Below are 20,892 nucleotides of genomic sequence, written 5' to 3'. Positions count from 1 at the left end.
CTTTTCTCACACCTAAAGAAAGGCATTGATAAGCTCAAAAGAAAGACATTGAGCTTTCCTCCTCTTTGAAAGGGTTCAAAGAGGTAACCCATGGCGAGATGTGCAAAAGGGTACCCATATAAGGAAAGGTTTTGAATACAGTCAGTCCTCGTATAACACATGTTTACATTACACGAATTCGATCCACGATTTATAAATAGGGGAATGATATTGTATATAACACGAACCAAATTCGCTTATGCACAATTCGCCTTTGTGTTGTCAAGAAATGGGAGTCGAATGCGGAATCACCCCAACTGAATGCAACACAAAAGGAATGAAGAGAAGATTCTGAAAATGTATTTACGTTTTTTATATCAGTGAAGCAAATGGTGAAATTTGGACAGCAAAGCTGTCCAAATTTCACCATAACACTCTCCCCATCTGTTACGCACGCAACTATATGATGCTCTATTGATAATTTAAACTCCAATAATTTCTGTTTTACTTCTTCAACCATTTCTTCAGCGTTTATTCTACCATTAATAGCAATCATTACTAGATTCCAAAATTTGTCTTTATCTTGATGAACATTGATATTTAAATAACATTTGTTTTTAAGCGACAAATATTCGTCTAGAGAAAGGCTGAATCTCTTACCATTTTTTAATGATTGTTCAATTTCTTTTATTATATTTTCTTTTATAATATTATACTGTTTATACACTAATTGCATAACATGATTGGGATTTTTAGGAAGAAGCAAACCTTTTTCACTGAATGCTTGCTGAATAAATTCACTTTTACATATGGCACTGATAGGAAATCCATCTACAGCTACAAGCTTTGCAATGATTTCTTCTTTTGAGTCTTTCTTTAAAAAACTAAACAATGTTGCTGAGAATGAACACTTTTTAAACATTTCGAAGAGCTTTCTACAGATTCATCCCCTGCAGAACATTTGAGGTTACAATCATTTGCCGATGTAGGCTTCTCAATAGAATGTTTAATTTTTAAATGCAGAAGCAAGCCACTTGTAGAAAAACCTCTACATTTCAGTATTGCACCACAATGACTACACTTTGCTTCTTCATTATTACATTTATCGAAGTACTGCCAGACGAATGTTTTTGATCTCTCCATCGTCACAAAATATTAAAACAATAAAATATATATAAAGCAGCTTAACTGCAAGAGGATCTTTCTAGGACAAATGACATGTATAATCAAGAAGACTCGAGAAATTACGACTATGACATTACAGAGATATGTAAGAAAGTGCTGGCCTTTTGCTTTCTGCTTTATATATATATATTGCAAATGTAATGTATGAAAATAAATATTTTTCTTAATTAAAATAATACACATCTTTATTGCTGATGATATTTTAAATTAGGAAGGAACTGTTTATCTTGCCAGCGCATGATGATTGCATATATATATATATATATATATATATATATATATATATATATATATATATATATATATATAATATGTGTGTGAGACTGTTAGTATTAATTATTAAAGTTAGTAATTCAGACTGGGAAATCCCACAACAAAAATCAACTGCGATCCCGGGATCCCAGGAAACAATCACTAGATCTGATTGAGGTCTATAAGTCTGTGAAAGCGGGTGTAGTAAAATGAACAAAGTCAAAATTTTCACTGTTATAAATTATTCTAAAACTTGAGGCTATAAATTCAAACTAGGAAAAGAGATTTCAACTGGATTGTAGGAAGGTCTTGAGGCTAACAGCTTGGAGAAATTCAAAGATGAGATGGATAGTTACCTATGTGTGGAGAAAACTTATAGATTAATTTCTTTTTCTTCTTTATCGATTTATTCTTTTTTATTTTTATATATAAGTTTCATTTTTATTTAGTTATTTATTTTATTATTATTATATATTTTATATATATACAGGAAGTTCCCTCTTCACAAATATTTACTTTAAGAGTTCTTTTTTTTCAAGTATTAAGTATCAACAAAATCGAAAATATTAACATTCATTGTAATAAATAAATACAGCATTTCAAGCCATGCACATAGCTAATACAATACTTCAGTGCTACTGTAGTATTGTATAGCTACACATACTACTGTGCATGCGTACAAATGCATGCACAGGCATGTTGTTCAGGCCGTGTCTCAGTTGAGAGCACCTTTTCTAGATCTTGTTGCAGCAGCATACTGTCATCAGTCCGATAACAACCCTGCCAACCTTCCTATTGTCTGCAAACTTGGAAATCTTGATATACCACCATCAGTATCATTTATAAATACAGAAAACAACAATGGACCCAACACTGAACCCTGAGGGACTCCACTAATAACATTAGTCCACATAGAGCAGTGTCCATTGATTACCACTCTGTCTTCTCCCACTCAACCATCCCTTTATCCATAGCAGCAATTTGCCTCCAGTGCCACACTGCTCCAATTTGTTAAGCAATGTGCAACAGTATCAAAAGCCTTTCTAAGATCCAAATATATGATATCCAAGTTATTCCCTGCATCCAGTTCCTTTGTGACCACATCATACTATCCAGTCAAATTGGTCAGGCAAGACTTTCCCTTAACAAAACTATGCTGTGTCCGAGCTATAACTGAAGTCTTGTCTAGATGATCCTACAGTGCTTCTTTAGCCAGTGCCTCCATTAATTTTCCTGGAACATAAGTTAAACGAACAGGTCTATAATTACTTGTGTCGCTCCTTGATCCTCCTTTGTGAATTGGGGTCACATTTGCACATCTCCAGTCCATGGGTGCCTCCCCTGAGTCCAAAGAAGCTCTTATAATTATGGCTAAGGGTTTGCTTACTTCCATTGCTGCCTCCTGTAATATAACTGAATAGATCCCATCCACCCCTGGTGCCTTTTTTATGTTTTTCTTCAACAATTTCTCCTCCACTTTCCTCGTTTTTTTATTACAAAATCATCTAGCTCACTGCAAGAGTTTAACTCACCTCTGGAATTCCCCTCCTTGAATAACTCCTCATGGGTGAATGTAGATGCAAAATATTCATTTAGTTTGTTAGCCACCTGAGCAGGATCATCAACAGTTGAACCATCAATATCCATTGGATCAATCTGATTCATCTCTTTCCTTCTAGAGTTTACATAGGTAAAGAACTCTTTGTAGTTTTTCTTTGCATCCTTTGCCAAGGATTTCTCATAATCTGCCTTTGCCTGCCTAATCTCCTTTGTAACTTGGTTACAGACCAGCTTATATCTATCATAGGCTTCCATATCAGCCATTAATTTATATGTATCCCATGCATTTTTCTTCTCTGCCATATGTCTCATTAGTTCATCTGACATCCATTTAGGCCTAAACCTTGAACAATATTTCTTAGTTGGTATGTAAAGCCTAGTAGTTTACAAGATAAATTCTTTGAATGCTTCCCATTTTGAATTTGCTGTTGGTAACATCATCAGTTGGTCCCACCGTATAGAATCTAAATATTGTCTCAGACCGCTATAGTCGTCTTTATGAAAGCAAATACCCTTCCCTTTACCCTGATGGTAGTTACCTCTTTGAGTAAATCCCACTTCATCATACTGTGATCACTGCCACCTAGCGGTTCCTTTATCTGCAGATTCTTAATGCATGAAGAATCATTACTGATAACCAGATCAAGAATATTACTCCCTCTAATTGTCTCCTGAACATTCTGATGTTGAAAACAATTATCCAATAAATCCACAAAAGCCTTGCTAGTGTGCGAGTGACCAACCCACAAATTCCAGTCAATATCTGGGAAATTAAAATCCCCCATTATAAGACTCTCTGATTTACTGGCCCACTCTATTTCCCTGTACAGTTTCTTATTATACTCATCAGAGTCATTAGGCCTATAACACACTCCTACTCTCAATTTTGATCTCCTATTGTTTATGTCACACCAAACTGACTCTACACTGCATGTCCAGCAATGTTGACTGGCTTCACTTCCTTGGATTTTGTGTTTCTTAACTAATAGCATAACCCCTCCTCCCTTCCTATCCTGTCTATCCTTCCTGTACACATTGTACTCCCCAAATTCCAATTCTGCATTCCGTAAATCTGTGTGAAACCACGTCTCTGATATCCCAACAATATCTGCCTTTGTTGTTTTGAACAATACCTCAAATACATCAAATTTATTTACCAAACTCCTAGCATTGGTGTACATGCAAGTATACATGCACCTGTTCCTATTCTTAGCTACCCTAACACAACCCATGTGTTTACTTGTACCGCAGTGACTCCCAGCAATCTCTGAAATATCCAGCATCTTGTTTTCCAGGCTGCTGCTCATTCCAATAGAAGTAGTGCAAGAATCGCTTTCACCTCTGCCAGTGGCTACTGTTAATCTATTAGTCCTTGTATCCCTCCAAGCTAGCAGTTTTCCAACCCACCTAACACTGCCTCCATAGCATCAGCAAATATTCTTGCACCCTTTCTATTTAAGTGTATCCCATCCATGTAGAAGCAGTCTCTCCTCTTAACAAGTACAGACCAGGCTGAAAAAAATTCTACCTGTTGAGCCTTGCTCAATTTTTCCAGGGCTGAATTGATTGACAAGGCTCTCATTATATACTCCCTCCTATCGTGTCTGGGCAGAATTGCAGACACTTTCAAATTCAATCCTAATTCACGGCTTTTTTTTCAACAGTGATCTGTAATTGATATCTGCTCTACAGCGTCATCAACCTTTGTCCCTGACAGACATACCCTGGTCCTGTTCCACCTATCCTTTTTTAGTTGCCATGATATTTTACTACCTCAAATAAATAACACATCACCAATGGAGAAAACTATTGTTACTCTCAGCAGATACCACCTCCCAGATGTCACTGTTTCAGGGCTATTTGGTCCATCTTTGGTGGTTGGGTAGGTACCCTGGTGATGCAATGATAGCAGTTCAGTTATGAAGTATAACTCCACAATATGAGAAATGCCTGATGATGTATAAAGTAAATCAGACTAAAACGCAGCCTGAGGTAGTGCAGTTTCATGGCAACTCACTGTGAAGGTATTCACAAGAAGAGATATAACTAAAACAATGCCGTTTTTAGCTAATTTAGAGTTTGCTGCATACTAACACGCTGCTATTGCACAAACTTGTACGTTATTATAATTTGCTTAATTTTAAAGGCGATGTGTTCATTTTTTTTGGATACATAAAGCATTGTTTAAGCATAAAATATTGTTTTCTTGACCTTTATTTAACATTACTATAGTCAAATTTTATTGTTGAGAAAATTCCTCAACTCCTGAGAACACAACCCCTGTTTTTAACATTCCTTCTATGGTAAATATATTCCCGCTTTATGAATTTTTGCCTTACGAGTGCACGCTAGGAATGAATTAACTCATAGAGTCGAGAACTACCTGTATATAAAAAAATGTGTGTGCGCTTTTGGAGGTAGCAGTGTTCCCAACGCTAGTGGCTTCTTGTATTGTGTTGCAATACTGATATTATAACTTTCCCACAGCATTTCTGAAGAGCTCATCTTGCAGTGGCATCTTTCTTGAAGTTGTCATAATCAGTTGATGTGTCACAGACAGTCCCAACAAAAATCCACAGTCAGAAAAATCCTAGATATACTAAAGTTTGAAAGCACGCTATACTAGTAAATAATCCAATTGCTGTATTTTAATATAAAATGTGTATGTAGTCTTCTCCGTTCTGTGCCAGCATAAGTCTTAAAAAAACTCTTCTTGTGATGGTTCTCTTCTAGTTGTTGAAGACTTCTAATTATTCTCTTTTCCCCCAGAATCCTAAACTAGATCTTGTGTATGATTTGGAATTCCAATGAGTCCATGAGTAAGAAAATGGCGTATTTTCACTTTCAAAAGTTCACGTTGTGAAAAACACGTTTCATTGATTTCTTGAAGTTTTCAAGTGTATATATGGTCACAAATCTAGATGTCACTTAAGACCACACAAGGGTCATCAGCGAAATTTATTTTCAAGTCCAATGTGGACTTAAGAAACCAACTGCTTTTTCCAAAAAAAAAAGTCCCCTGTTATTTACAAAAATTCCTGTTAAAAAGCTTCTATTTTTTTGCCTGTTTCACCCAAAAAATCTCCTGTTTTCTTCCTGCTTACCTGATATACAATATTTGAAAGTCAAAAGTTGAAATCTATGATATTTTACAGTTAGTATCAATATTTTTGCTTAATTCTGATTAAGAGTAATTAAGATTAATCTTTATTGAATTTATTTATTCATATACTAAATTAAAATTTTATTCTTATTTTTTTATATTTTTCTTAAAAGCAATTAGGTACAAATCTTGGATCCTTCCTTCTTAGATCTGGTAAGAGAATGCTTATGATTACTTCATTTTTGTTTACGTCATTTGAAATATTTTTTAAAAACTTTAATAAAAATAAAATTTGTTGAAAAAAAAAAATATATATATGTACAAGGCTCAAATTATAACCAAGTATTTAAATATTTAAATACACCTGTCCTCCTCCGCACCCCAAACCATTTTTTGGTATTTCAATTTGTGAACATCAAACTTCTGCATTCTTAACAGACTTTTTAAAATGTCAATTTATGTACGGAGGGTTGATTCGGCCTTTTGATAACGATTTTGACAGTCCTTTAAAACTATGAAATTCCATGCTACCACCACCAGTTGTGTTCTGTTTGTTTTCCCTGCTCATGGACTATTGCACGGCATCGCAATTTCTATTGAAGTAAAGCCCGCTGCAAAACTGCCAAGTCGATCTCGTCCCATTCCTGCTGGCAGACTTTCCACAAACCTTCAACAGTTCTGGGACAGCGGTTTCCGAGAGCTCTTTTCAAAAGTCCGAATGTGCAAAAATCCATGGGTGCAGTGTCACGTGATTTAACAGGTATATATTCAAACAGGGTCGAAGGAATATCTGTCACCACTTCCATTCTCTGCAAAAAAGCACCGGTGGAACGTGACTGTGGCTGGACGCTTTATCCTGGTGCACTCAGACCTTTTCAGCGTTAGAACTGTACAATGTGGGTATTTCACATTCAAACAACGGCTGTAGAACTTTAGTCTGGTAATACACTGAGTTGACTTTCACGTTTTTAGCGACTCTACGCAACTCAAATTTGCCATTATAACAAAAACCTCGGCCAAAACTTTCCTTGCACACTGATGTGCCCATGTTGGAAAGGCCTTGTCACCCTGTGGATGGTAATAAATTGCTTGAAATTTGTTGCAGTAGGAGAAGTACACCCATGCTTCGTACAATATTGCTATGAATTTCCACCTTTCAGCTGCCAGATATTTTTCGTAGAGTTTTCTAACATTGACCCACCGTTCTGCAATGTGCCTTGCTCCTAGGTAGTAGTAGTAGTAGTAGTGGCATGTGATGCAAGAAAGCAAATGTATAAGCTTATGCAGCATCAGCCAAAAAAAAAAAAAAAAAAAAAATCACACCATTCCCTCCAAATGCCTGTCCAGTTCCTCCTTAAATTTATTCAACCTATCAACTTCCACAACAACAGATGGAAGTTTGTTCCAGCAATTAACCACCCGCTGGCTAAAGGCAAATTTCCGCACATCTATTCTACATCTGTCTTTTCTTAATTTGAATTTATGCCCCCTTAGGTTCGTAATCTGAACAAGGGGAAGGATCCCATCAAAATTCAGCATGCTCAACACATTATGCAACAAATGGTTGACTGGGATGTTCCCACACTTGACACTATAGCTCTTTGGGTTTTTGGATTTTCACCGACAAATAGCGACTGCACTTTTTGTACTACCTCTCTCGTTTGACTTGGAGCAGGTTGCAGTTTCTTCGGTGTTTTCTGTCCATTTGCAGCAGCTTCGCGGAATTTTCCTTTGCCATTCAAAGCCTTATGGATACCCCTTCGATACACTAAAATTTTTGCACTTGCACTTATCAGTAATTTTCGCATAACTGTACCCTTCTTCGAAAAGTGTGGTCATGTAACCTTCCAACCATGGGTCCAATTTCCGAGGTCTGTCGACATTAAAACAACTTCTACAACTGATAACCTGTTCATAAGGTTTGGGACTGCACCTGCAGGAGGAAAAAATTTACATTGCTGCCATACGTCAAAAGCAGGATAATGTCAAAATCGTTATCAAAAGGCTGAATCAACCCTCCGTATTCTTCTGAATTCTTAAGAAACTCCTCAGGTAAGTTAGCAAAAAAGTTGCAGATAAAATTTCTAATTCACTCAAATTGGCAGGCTTGTTGGTATCACATCCTCCACAAAAAATTTCCATGGGATGAAAAGTTCTTGGCTGGCAACTCTTTTAGTTTCATTGCCTTATTATGAAATGTGAGTATCCAACCAGGTCTGAACTTTGAGGAAAGTATGAGAAGCATGATTTGTTGTGCAAAAAGATTATTGTCCTATTATTGAATGTTTTGAAAATTAAAATTTTCAATCATAACTTATCAGCATTTAGTTTTTTATTTATTATTTCAGTTAGATATAACTTCCTTCCAGAGTATATGTAGTCCTGTGAGTTGGATTGAGGTCATGCTCTGTGACCAATGCAGTTTTGGTAACCTTGCTGTATTTAGTTGTCCTTTCTTGTCCCTAACTGCTAAGGACAATGTCATTGACCACTCTATCAATGTGGGACACAGCCTCACCAAACTAGACAGTGTTATGCAATATGGCTGTATAAAACTGTCTGGTTTACTGAAGGAGATATTCACAAATTTCCATCTTCTGGAAACACCTACTAAGTGTAACTTGGATTTCTTTGTGACAGCATAGCAGTTTCTCCATGTGTTACTTGTGCAGAGAAATCTAAATTCATGTTGTGCAGGCTCTCAAACTGCATAATGTGCAGATCTGCCCACAAACACCCACTTGATCAGATGTAATAACATTACTGTTAGCATCAGTTGAGGCATATGATGCAAGAAAGCAAGCTTATATAGCATCAGCCAAAAAAAAAAAAAAAAAAAACCCTTCCCATTTCACCCATCCGGTCACTCCAAATGTTGTCTAGTTCAGCCTTAAATTTATTTCAGCTATCAACTTCCACAACAACAGATGAAAGTCTGTTCCAACAATCAGCTACCCGATGGCTAAAGGCAAACTTCTGCACATTTATTCTACAACTGTCTTTCCTCAATTTTAATCTATGCCCCCTCAGGTTCTTAATCTGAGCAAGCAGAAGTATCCCATCAGCATTGAGCCTGCCCAAACCATTCAAGGCCTTGTACACCTCAGTCAGATCACCTCGTAGGTTCCTAGTCTCTAGATGCTGAAACTTGTAGAACTTAGGCCTCTCTCTCTTGGTAAGAGCACCCCCTTTGTTCCTCTAAACAATCTTGTTGCTCTTCTCTGTACCCGTTCTAGCAATTCTACATCCTTCCTAAAATGAAGCCTCAGACCTGTATGCAGTAATTAAAGTTACTGCAAAATTCCTATATATCATTGACAAAACTCCATGCCCTGCTCTGGCATCCCGTCTGCACTGCTCAGAAAACTTCATATCTGACTGAACAATTACTCCCAGGTCTTTTTCATTCTCCACCTCCCTGAGTGTACTACCACACAGTTGGTACGTTTCTCTTGGATTACTACTACCCATATGGAGTACTTTGCATTTATCAAACTTTAGTTGCCACTTCTCAGCCCATATGTCTAACTTTACTAGATCCGGTTGCAGTAACATACTGTCTTTACTATTATTAACAACCCTGCCAACCTTTATGTCATCTGCAATCTTGGACATTAAGTCTGCGATTAAGCCTGTGTCACCACCTTCATTGATATCATTGATAAATACACAGAACAACAATGGGCTCAGCACCAACTAATAACATTAGTCCATGTAAAGCAATGTCCATTTATTACTACTTTCTGCCATCTCCCACTCAACCATCCCTTTATCCACTGCAGCAACTTGCCCTTAATGCCATACTGCTCCAATTTGTAAACCAGTTTTCCATGTGCAACAGTATCAAAAGCTTTCCTAAACTTCAAGTGTATGATATTAAAATTATTTTTTGCATCCAGTTCCTTTGTGACCACATTGTAATATCCAGTCAAATTATTAATAGCCATATGGTGCAAGGAAGCCTGAGATTTATGCTGCACCAGGGGAAAAAATAATAAAATTCACGAGTTACCCTCAAGAGAGAGAGTCAAAAATAGAAGGGAATCACCAAGAAAGAGAAGAATGATGCTATCCAGCTCAGGACCCTAGGTTTTCCAAGCCCATACTGACCAGGGGTTATTGGTCTGACAAGACTTCCCCTTAACAAACCCATGCTGTGTCTGAAATATTAATGCAGTCTTGCCTAGGTGGTCCTGCATCACTTCTTTAATCAGTGACTCCATTATTTTTCCAGGAACAGAAGTTAAACTACCAGGTCTCTAATTATTTGTGTCACCCTTTCAACCCTTTTGTGAATTGAGAATACATTTGCACATCTCCAGTCCACGGGGACCTCCCCTGAATGTAAGGATGCTCTCATAATTATGGCTAATGGTTTGGTAACTTCCCTCATTGCCTCCTTCAATATAACTGGATAGATTTCATCCACCCCAGGTGCCTTTTTTTATGTTTAGCTTCAAAAATTTCTCTCCACTTTGCTCTCTGTTATTACAAAATCATTTAGCTCACTGTTAGAATTTAGTAAACTTCAGCCCTCCTCTTCCTTACAGAATTCCTCATGTGTGAATATAGATGCAAAATACTCTATTTAGTTTGTCAGTTATCTGAGCAGGGTTGCCGCCTCCATAGCCAGGTGGGAAGGAGCAGCAGTGCGTAGCACACGCTTCTTGATTAGACCGGGGTTCGAGCCCATCACCACCAAATACGGAGGATGCGGAAAGATCGGGGAATGACCACCGCATATTCCCAGAGCAATATGGCCTTAGTTGCGAATGCTCCTAAAAACCAAATAACAAACAACAACAAACATCTGAGCAGGATCAACAGTCAAAACACCAACATCAAGTGGACCAATCTGATTCATCCCTTTTTTCTAGAGGTTACATAAGTAAAGAAGTCTTTGTTGTTTTTCTTTGCATCCTCTGCCAAGGATTTCTTGTATAATCAGCTTTCGCTTGCCTAACCTCCTTTGTGACTTGATTCCAGACTAGCTTATGTCTGCCCTATGCTTCTGTGTCACCTGATAATTTATATGCATCCCACACATTTTTCTTCTCTGCCACGAGCCTCATTAGTTCATCTAACATCATTTAGGTCTTAATCTTGAACACTATTTCTTAGTTGATATCAAAAACCTAGTAGCTTCCAAGATTTAGCCACTGATGTGCCTAAAACAAAACAGAACAGCAACAGCATAATGTGGTTTACGCGATTTTCAGAATTTCCTGGATTATAAAATGACTTATTTCTCCCTCCCTGAATGCTTGTCTGATTCACTTCTTATTACTATTTATTGTAAATGTCTCTTTTTAATGGGGTACCATCAAGCTCTCAGCTGCCCAACTTGTGACCACCAAATATGGAGGATGTGGAAAGGTCAGGGAATGACCACCGCATATCCCCGGAGCAGCATTAGTTGCTAATGCTCCTAAAAACCAAATAAAAAAACAAACAGTGCCCAACTCAGTGCCTGAGCTCACTCTTGTGCATCAGACAACACAGCAGGATTCTTCAAGGCAAAATTTGCTGGTCCCACAGGAGTTGGTTATTGTCGATGACTCTGTTGTCAGTGAAACAGGAAATATGTTGTGCAAGAAGGATAGGTGGAATAGGACCAGGGACAAAAGTAGATAATATTGTAGAGCAGATATCATCTTTTAAGAGCAAAAAAGGTCATATTGTTGTACATGCTGGCACTAATGGCATTATGAGTTTTAGAACTGCAGAATTACTTAACAAGTAGAAGACAATGTTAGCAAAAAGTTGCAAGTTAGGATTGAATTTGAAGTGTCTTGTATATCTTCCCCAACTGGAGAGAATGTGCAGGGCTTGTGAGGTAGAATTTTTCTTAGCATGGTCTGTGTTTGTTAATGGGAGAGACTGTTTTTACAGGGATGGGATGGGATAAACTTGAATAGAAGGGGTGCAAGAATATTTGTTGATGCTATCGAGGGAGTGATAGGCAAGTTGGGAAGCTGCTAGCTTGGGGGGGGATGCACATACTAATAGTTTAACTAGATCCAGAGGCTGAGGTTAAAGTTATTTTGCATTGCTACTATTGGTGCATGCAACAGCCTGGAAAGAAAGGTGTTCATGATTTCAGGCCCTGCTGTGGGTCATCATGGAACAAATGAATACATGGGCTGTGTTAGGGTAACTAAGATCAAGAACACGTGCATGTATACTTGCATTAGCATTAGTAGAGGCATTTGATGCAAGAAAGCAAGCTTATGCAGCATCAGCCAAAAAAAATAAATAAATAAAAAATAACCACTTCCACTTCACCCCTCTGTTCGTTCGAAATACCTGTCCAGCTGAGCCTTAAACTTATTTAGGCTATCAGCTTCCACGACAAGGGATGGAAGTCTGTTCCACCAACCAACCACCCGCTGGCTAAAGGCAAATTTCCGCACGTCTATCCTACATCTGTCTTTCCTCAATTTGAATTTATGCCCTCTCAGGCAATTATTCTGAGCAAAAGGAAGAATCCTATCAGCATTGAGCATGTTCAAACCATTCAAGGGTTTATACACCTCTATCAGATCACCTCGCTGGTGCCTAGTCTCCAGACACTGTAATTTGCAAAACTTAAGCCTTTCTTCATAAGAGCACCTCTTTGTTCCATTCACTAATCTTGTTGCCCTTCTCTGTACTCGTTCCAGCAGCTCTTGTGTATACAGGAAGTCCTCAACTCACGTGAGTAATTTGTTCCAGTGATTTCTGTGCAAGTTGAAAAACTGCGCAAGTCGAATAGTGCTTAAATATGATATATTTTTAATTGTATATTCATTTGAAAGGAAAATTCAAGCAAATCAGCTTATATGTATGTAAACTTTGTAGAAATAAAACTTTATTCAATATCCTATCGAGTACATACTCATACATAAATTTAAAAATGTATCTAATTTAGCTGAAAATACCCACTCTGTATTAATCGTTTAATATGTTCTCAGACTCTGGAGATTTTAATAGTGTCTCGAAGTACTTGTCCCATGATGTCTGCACTGTAGCTCTTTTTCTCTCATCGTAAATCAGTTTGTAGCATGCAATTTCTTCATGTGCCGCTCCAATCACTTTTTCAAACCGTTCGGTGTCTGGGTCCTGAGCTTTTAAGCCAGCTAGTCCTTCATCGATAATTTTAAAGCATGTTGCCATTTCCTTAGTATCAAATCGTTTTGTATCGTAGTATTAAATCATTCAACTTCTTGTACGTCCTTCGAAACCTTGTCTTCATTTTTATGGTCATCAAGCTCCATTAAATCATCAATGCTTAATTCCTTTCTATGACTTTGCAACAGTTCAATAAAGTTATTTTCCTCTAAATTTAATTCCAGTGTTCTGGTCATTTCCACAAGCTCTCTAATTACATCTTCATTTTCTTCACTTCTTGAAGGATCTTGAACAAATTGGGGGGCGAGTTTCTTTCAGATAGCATTCATGGTTGATACTGTAATTTCACTCCAGGTAGCATCGATGTTTTTAACAGCTTCTAAATGTTGAATTCTTTCCAGAACTACTTCAATGATCTGGCATTCTGTCCTTCAGTGGCCCTTACTGCCTGTCTAAATGTTGTTCGTAGATAATAATTTTTGAATGTCTGTATTAGACCCTGATCTATGGGTTGAATGGGGGAAGTTGTATTTGCAAGCAGAAATGTAACTCTTATGTTTTCGTGATAGCCACACGTAGTTGTTGGGTGACCAGGTGCATTATCAACCAGCAGTAATATCTTAAATGATAGGTTGTTTCTTGGCAATATATTTTTTTAACTTCTTGCACAAAACGATGGAGAAACCGGTCCCGAAAAATTTCTTGTGTTGCTCATGCTTTTCAATTGGACTTACACACAACAAGCAGCAATGCTTTTGAAATATTTTTGAAGGCCCTTGGATTTTGCTATGGTAAACTAACAGTTTTATTTTGCAATCTCCAGCAGCATTTCCACCAAAAAGAAGGGTTAATCTGTCCTATGATACCTTAAATCCTGGCATAGTTTTTTCTTCTTGCAAAATGCAAGAACGATCTGGCATTTTTTCCCAATATAAACCAGTCTCGTCTACATTGAAGACCTGTTGTGGTAGGTAATCCTCGTGTTTGATGATTTCTGCCAGTCTTGGAAACTCCGTTGCTGCTACTATGTCTGCACTAGCAACCTCACCTGTGACTCTGATGTTGTGTGGTTTAGCACAGCCCTTAGATCTTTGAAACCATCTGTGGCTTGCAATGAATGTTTCGCTAGCAACATTCTCACCACATTTACACTTTAGTTCAGTGTTTTTCAACCAGGGTGCCACAACAATATTCCAGGGGTGCCATGTAATTTGGGTTTAAGTTACTTGAACGTATTATTATTTTTTTAATTTATATGTTTATTTCATTATAAAAAGGTGTACAGTCTCTTTTTAATTTTGTGGTGATCTATAATTGATGTTTACTTAGTACCTCTATATAAAGAATAAAATTATATACTGTATATATATAATTTGTATTATGGAATGTAATTTTTATAATTATATTATTGTAATAAATATCATATAATATATATATATATATATACATATATAATAATAATAATAATAATAATAATAATAATAAAAGAATAATTGTATTAAGAAGCTAAGTAATCATGGAGGGTGGAATGTAACAGTATGAAAAGGAAGATAACATTGATTATGGATCAGGGACACTGCATTAGCAAAACGTACCCTACAGCCATAATTTGTATATATATATATATATAAAAAATATATTGTATGTAGAAAGTGTGAAGAAGATTTTGGTTTAAACTTATTGAATCTACGGTATACACCAGAAGTGAACACGACTAAATGGATAAGGAATGTAGCGATATATGGTATGAAAAAGAAAGCGACAGGAAATTAAAAATAAAAATAAGAAGTGAAAAGGCGAACAAAATAAGATTACATTACATTGCAGTGTTTTTCACAATTTCAGTGTCTTCATCAGAGGTCATCCACCGAAATTATGAGAAAGATGGCAATGGTCTTGCTTCTGTTTCCGACATGTTCTATATGCTCTGGTACACGTGAGCTGTAGCCACGTTTTAAGAACGAAATTTAAAAATTTAAAAATTTTGCTGTAAGAATAAAGTCTAATAAATTGTGCCAATAAATGTAATTATATTACTAGGGCATACAGATCATGGATGACCTTACAGAAGCAAGTAAAAAGAATTGCAAAAACTAAAGTAATGAATATCGGAATAGGCAGGAAGAAAGGGACTTACCGTTACCTTGTAAAACTGACCAAATGACCAAGATGGCGGCGTGCCGGTATATTTATGTGTAGGTATGCTATTGGTTCCTAGCGTTAGAAAATGGTGTGGAGAAAAAAATAAAATAAAATACATTATGGTATGGTGTCTGTATAAATTGAAATGAAATATGTGGTGATGAACGCTGTTAAATACACGGTGCCCAGGATAGTTGAGAGATATAATAGCATACAAAGTAGCAGTAAAAAGCAGCTAAACTTTGTTAAGGCGAAAAATAGATTGGGTAAAATAAGAAGGTAGTGTCCCGCATATTGCGTTCGGTAAACCAATGGCTCACAGGACATAAGAAATAGGGGCAAGTAAAGCAGAAAGATGAATGAAGTAGAGATAAGTAGTTGGGCTCGGGTAGTTCAGGATTACAAACCCGTTCCTATAGTTAGGACCCTGAACGAAGGTCTGGGAGTGAGTGCATCATGTATTTAAGGTCGGTTGTGTGAGTGAGAAAAATATATGGTAGGTATATAATGAAATAAAAATAAAATATAATTAAATGATATACATGTTTAATACACTGTTTTAGGCCAATTGGGGGTGGGTACAGATTTTCTAAGCTGTAAGACACCACAGAGGCCTAGTGTATTGTATATACACTATTTACAAACTTGGTGTATATGGGTTTTTTGTTATCAATTAATGATTATGCTGTCTATATTGATGTCCCATAGTTTTTTATGCTTCATGATGTTAAGGGCTTTACAGAAGTGGTAGCGAAGATATGCTGTAGGAAAACGGTTGTTTGTCAGTTTTTTGTATGCATCTTGATGTTATTGATAGTTATTTTCTTATTGCTGCAGATGGTTGCTATTCTGATGCTTTGTGTTAGTATAATGTTGGCATGCACTCCTCTAGATATATTGGAATGCCACTGTGTGAGGTTGACTATATTAAAATTAAATGCATCACGTTTGTTGTTATAGGTTGATGGTAGCTTTGTTGTTTATTAATGTAATTTCAAGATCCAGGAAATAGGCTGTAGTATCATTGTTGTTTGTTTTTTCTAGTTTGAGTTCATTGGGATATAAGTGTCCATATTCCTTGATGAAGTTTGGTCAGTTAATAACTATGAGGTCATCTATATATCTGTAGAAGTTAAGGTCCTGTGGAAATGAGTTTTCCAACCGATATAGGTTAGCTATTATGCATGAAGCAGGATTTCCCATAGATGTTCCGTTAGTTTGTAGATACATTTGTGTACTGTCTTTCCGTCGTATAAAAAGTTATTGGAGATACATAAGTTCAATGGGGTGTTCCAGTAATTGGTATTGCAGGTTATATTCTCTCTATATTTTGCATATATGTCTTTGAGTACTGTTTTTAGCTTGGTTTGGTTAATACTTGTAAATAAGCTGTGGAAGTCAAAAGTTTGTATACTGGTAATATTATTATTCTGTAAGGATTTTAATACTGGTAGGTTGTTGCCTATAATTCTGCTATTTTGTATGATGTTTAACACAAGTCGAAGTAGCCTTTCAAGAGTTTTGCCGGTTTGTGTACATAACTATTCTTGCAGGACGTTATAAATCTGAATCCTCTGGGTTTTTTATGGAATTTTGGAATGAAGTATATATATGGCAAGCTGTAATTGCTAATGTTCAGTTTTAATTTTTTGTTGAAGACTATAAGTTTCTTTGTAATAATATTGCAGGAACTGGATATAGGTCTGTATGTGTTTCTGGAGTTAAGTTCAGTTCTCAAAGTGTGTGCATAAAATGTTTTGCAAATAAAGGCATAGTTGTTTGATGCTTTATCTACTGGTGTAATGATGAAGTCTTTATGTATCTCTAGAAGTTTTAGTTTAGCTAGGTTATAGTAGTTGAATTTGTACTGGCTATATCTATTTGAACTTAGTGATGTAAATTTATGTTTTAATAGCGTGAATGTGTTGCTGATCCACATGTGGATCAGCAACACATTCACGCTGATCCACATGTGGTATGCCTCTGTTTGTGTGCTATGTTTGTGTGCTAGTCGAAAGCAGTAGTTTAATAGGTCTTGATATAGCTGTTTCTTGAAAGCAGTTAGATTTATTTTGTTACATGGTCTGAATTTAAATCGTTGTGCTAGTATATATCTGAGTGTTGGGTCTGCAACAATATTAAAATTTCCTGTGATGATGTGCCCATGGTTAGGATCAATATATTGTTGCATACTACTCTGTTTGCAGATGCGGTCATTGATGTCTGTGTTATAGGATATTAAATTGGTTGCTATGGATTTGTAGTTGCAGGCTAGTATCCCAAATGGTTTCTTATTAGCATTAGCATTAGTAGAGGCATTTGATGCAAGAAAGCAAGCTTATGCAGCATCAGCCAAAAAAAAAAAAAAAAAAAACCCACTTCCACTTCACCCCTCTGTTCGTTCAAAATACCTGTCCAGCTGAGCCTTAAACTTATTTAGGCTATCAACCTCCACCACAAGGGATGGAAGTCTGTTCCACCAACCAACCACCCGCTGGCTAAAGGCAAATTTCCGCACGTCTATCCTACATCTGTCTTTCCTCAATTTGAATTTATGCCCTCTCAGGTGATTTTTCTGAGCTAGAGGAAGAATCCCATCAGCATTGAGCATGCTTAAACCATTCAAGGCTTTATACACATCTATCAGATCACCTCGCTGGTGCCTAGTCTCCAGACACTGTAATTTGCAAAACTTAAGCCTTTCTTCGTAAGAGCACCCCTTTGTTCCATTCACTAATCTTGTTGCCCTTCTCTGTACTCGTTCCAGCAGCTCTACATCCTTCTTGAAATGAGGCGTCAAGACCTGTATACAGTACTCTAGGTGTGGCCTGACCATTGCCTTATACAATGGAATAATCACCTCCTTATCTCTGCTGAAAAAATTCCTGTATATCATTGACAATACTCCATGAGCTACTCTTGAAGCCCGTCTGCACTGCTCAGAGAACTTCATATCTGCCTGTACAACCACCCCCAGGTCCCTTTCATTCTCTACCACTGTCAGTGTAGTACCACAGAGTTGATACGTTGCTCGGGTTTGCTGTTTCCCATGTGTAGTACTTTACATTTGTCAATGTTAAACTTCATTTGCCACCTCGGCCCATCTGCTCAACCTTTCCAGATCCTGTTGCAGCAGCATAGTGTCAGTAGTGTCCTTGACAACCCTGCCAACCTTTGTATCATCTGCAAACTTGGACATTAAGCTTGATATACCATCATCAATATCATTTATAAATACAGAAAACAATAATGGACCCAACACTGAGCCCTGAGGGACTCCACTAATAACATTAGTCCACGATGAGCAGTGTCCATTGATTACCACTCTCTGTCTTCTCCCCCTCAACCACCCCTTTATCCATAGCAGCAATTTGCCTCCAATGTCACACTGCTCCAATTTGTGTAGCAGTCTTCCATGTGCAACAGTATCAAAAGCCTTTCTAAGATCCAAGTATATAATATCAAAGTTATTCCCTGCATCCAGTTCTTTTGTGACTGCATAATAGTATCCAATCAAGTTGGTCAGGCAAGACTTCCCCTTAACAAAACCATGCTGTGTCTGAGCTATAACTGAAGTCTTGTCTAAATGATCCTGCAGTGCTTCTTTAACCAGTGCCTCCATTAATTTTCCTGGAACAGAAGTTAAGCTCACAGGTCTATAATTACTTGTGTCAGCCTTTGATCCTCCTTTGTGAATTGGGGTCACATTTGCACATTTCCAGTCTATGGGTACCTCCCCAGAGTCCAAGAGGAAGCTCTCATAATTATGGCTAAGGGTTTGCTTACTTCCTTTGCTGCCTCCTTTAATATAACTGGATAGATCCCATCCACCCCGGGTGCCTTTCTTCTGTTTATCTTCAACAGTTTCTCCTCCACTTTACTCCCAGTTATTTCAAGATTCTGTAGCTTACTGCTAGAGTTGAATACACCTCTGTCATTCCCCTTGCTGAATAACTCCTCATGTGTGAATGTCGATGCAAAATATTCATTTAGTTTCTTAGCTACCTGAGTAGGATCATCAATAGTTGACCCATCAAAATCAAGTGGACCAATCTGATTCATCCCCTTCCTTCTAGAGTTTACATAAGTAAAGAACTCTTTGCTGTTTTTCTTTGCATCCCTTGCCAAGGATTTCTCGTAATCTGCTTTTGCCTGCCTAACCTCGTTTGTAACTTGGTTGCATATCAACTTGTATCTATCATAGGCTTCTGTGTCATGTGTTAATTTGTAAGTATCCCATGCATTTTTCTTCTCTGCCATATGCCTCATTAGTTCATCTGACATCCATTTTGGCCTAAACCTCGAACAATATTTCTTAGTTGGTATGTAAAGCCTAGTAGCTTCCAAGATAAGTTCTTTGAATGCTTCCCATTTTGAATTTGCTGTTGGTAACATCATCAGTTGGTCCCACTGTATAGAATTTAAATACTGTCTCAGTCCATCGTAGTCGCCTTTACGGAAGCAATAACCCTTCCCTTTACCCCTAATGGTAGTTACCTCTTAGAGTAAATCCCACTTCAGCACACTGCGATCACTGCCACCTAGTGGTTCATTTATCTGCAGATTCTTAATGCATGAAGAATCACTGCTGATAATCAAATCAAGAGTATTACTCCCTCTAGTTGCCTCCCGAACATGCTGATGTAGAAAACAATCATCCAATAAATCCACAAAAGCCCTGCTAGTGTGTGAGTAACCAGCCCCCAAATTCCAGTCAATATCTGGGAAATTAAAATCTCCCATTATAAGACTCTCTGATTTACTGGCCCACTCTATTTCCCTGTACAGTTCCTTATTATACTCATCAGAGTCATTAGGCCTATAGCACACTCCTACTCTCAATTTTGATCTCCCAATGCTTATGTCACACCAAACTGACTCAACACTGCACTGTCCGGCGATGTCGACTGGCCTCACTTCCTTGGTTTTTATGTGTTTCTTAACTAATAGCATAACCCCTCCCCCCTTCCTATCCTTTCTGTAGATGTTGTACTCCCCAAATTGCAGTTCTGCATCCCTTGTATCTGTGTGACACCACGTCTCTGATATCCCAACGATATCTGCCTTTGATGTTTTGAGCAATACCTCAAATTCATCAAATTTATTTACTAAACTCCTAGCATTGGTGTACACGCAAGTATACCTGCACCTGTTTCTATTCTTAGCTACCCTAACACAACCCATGTGTTTACTTGTACCGCAATGGCTCCCAGCAGTCTCTGAAATACCATGCTGTTTATATTTATATCTAACTTTTATGTTGTTTTGGCTATTGTTAGGAAGCAAATCATTATGATGATTGATATATTTATTAATGTTGATGTTATCCATTATTTTACTTTGGAAATTTAAAATTATGATTGATTCTTCTGTACCCATTTTATTAGCATTAGCATTAGTAGAGGCATTTGATGCAAGAAAGCAAGCTTATGCAGCATCAGCCTAAAAAAAAAAAAAAAAAAAAAAACCCACTTCCACTTCGCCCCTCTGTTCGTTCAAAATACCTGTCCAGCTGAGCCTTAAACTTATTTAGGCTATCAACCTCCACCACAAGGGATGGA

General features: G+C 37.3%; 1 protein-coding gene across 1 annotated transcript in view; it reads left to right on the top strand.

The window, feature by feature from the left end:
- RhoGAP1A (Rho GTPase activating protein at 1A) overlaps positions 1-20,892 on the top strand; it is a 465,208-nt gene that overhangs the window by 263,023 nt on the left and 181,293 nt on the right. The window contains exon 15 of the mRNA XM_090368823.1: positions 6,253-6,292. Coding sequence (XP_090224949.1) covers positions 6,253-6,292 — 40 coding nt within the window. The remainder of the gene's footprint in view (positions 1-6,252; positions 6,293-20,892) is intronic.

The sequence above is a fragment of the Mastigoproctus giganteus genome, chromosome 1, assembly GCF_048544385.1.
Source record: "Mastigoproctus giganteus isolate SK-2022 chromosome 1, ASM4854438v1, whole genome shotgun sequence".
Lineage (NCBI taxonomy): Eukaryota > Metazoa > Arthropoda > Arachnida > Uropygi > Thelyphonidae > Mastigoproctus > Mastigoproctus giganteus.
Note: the sequence above shows the minus strand (reverse complement) of the source record. Positions and strands in the feature narration are given on the sequence as shown.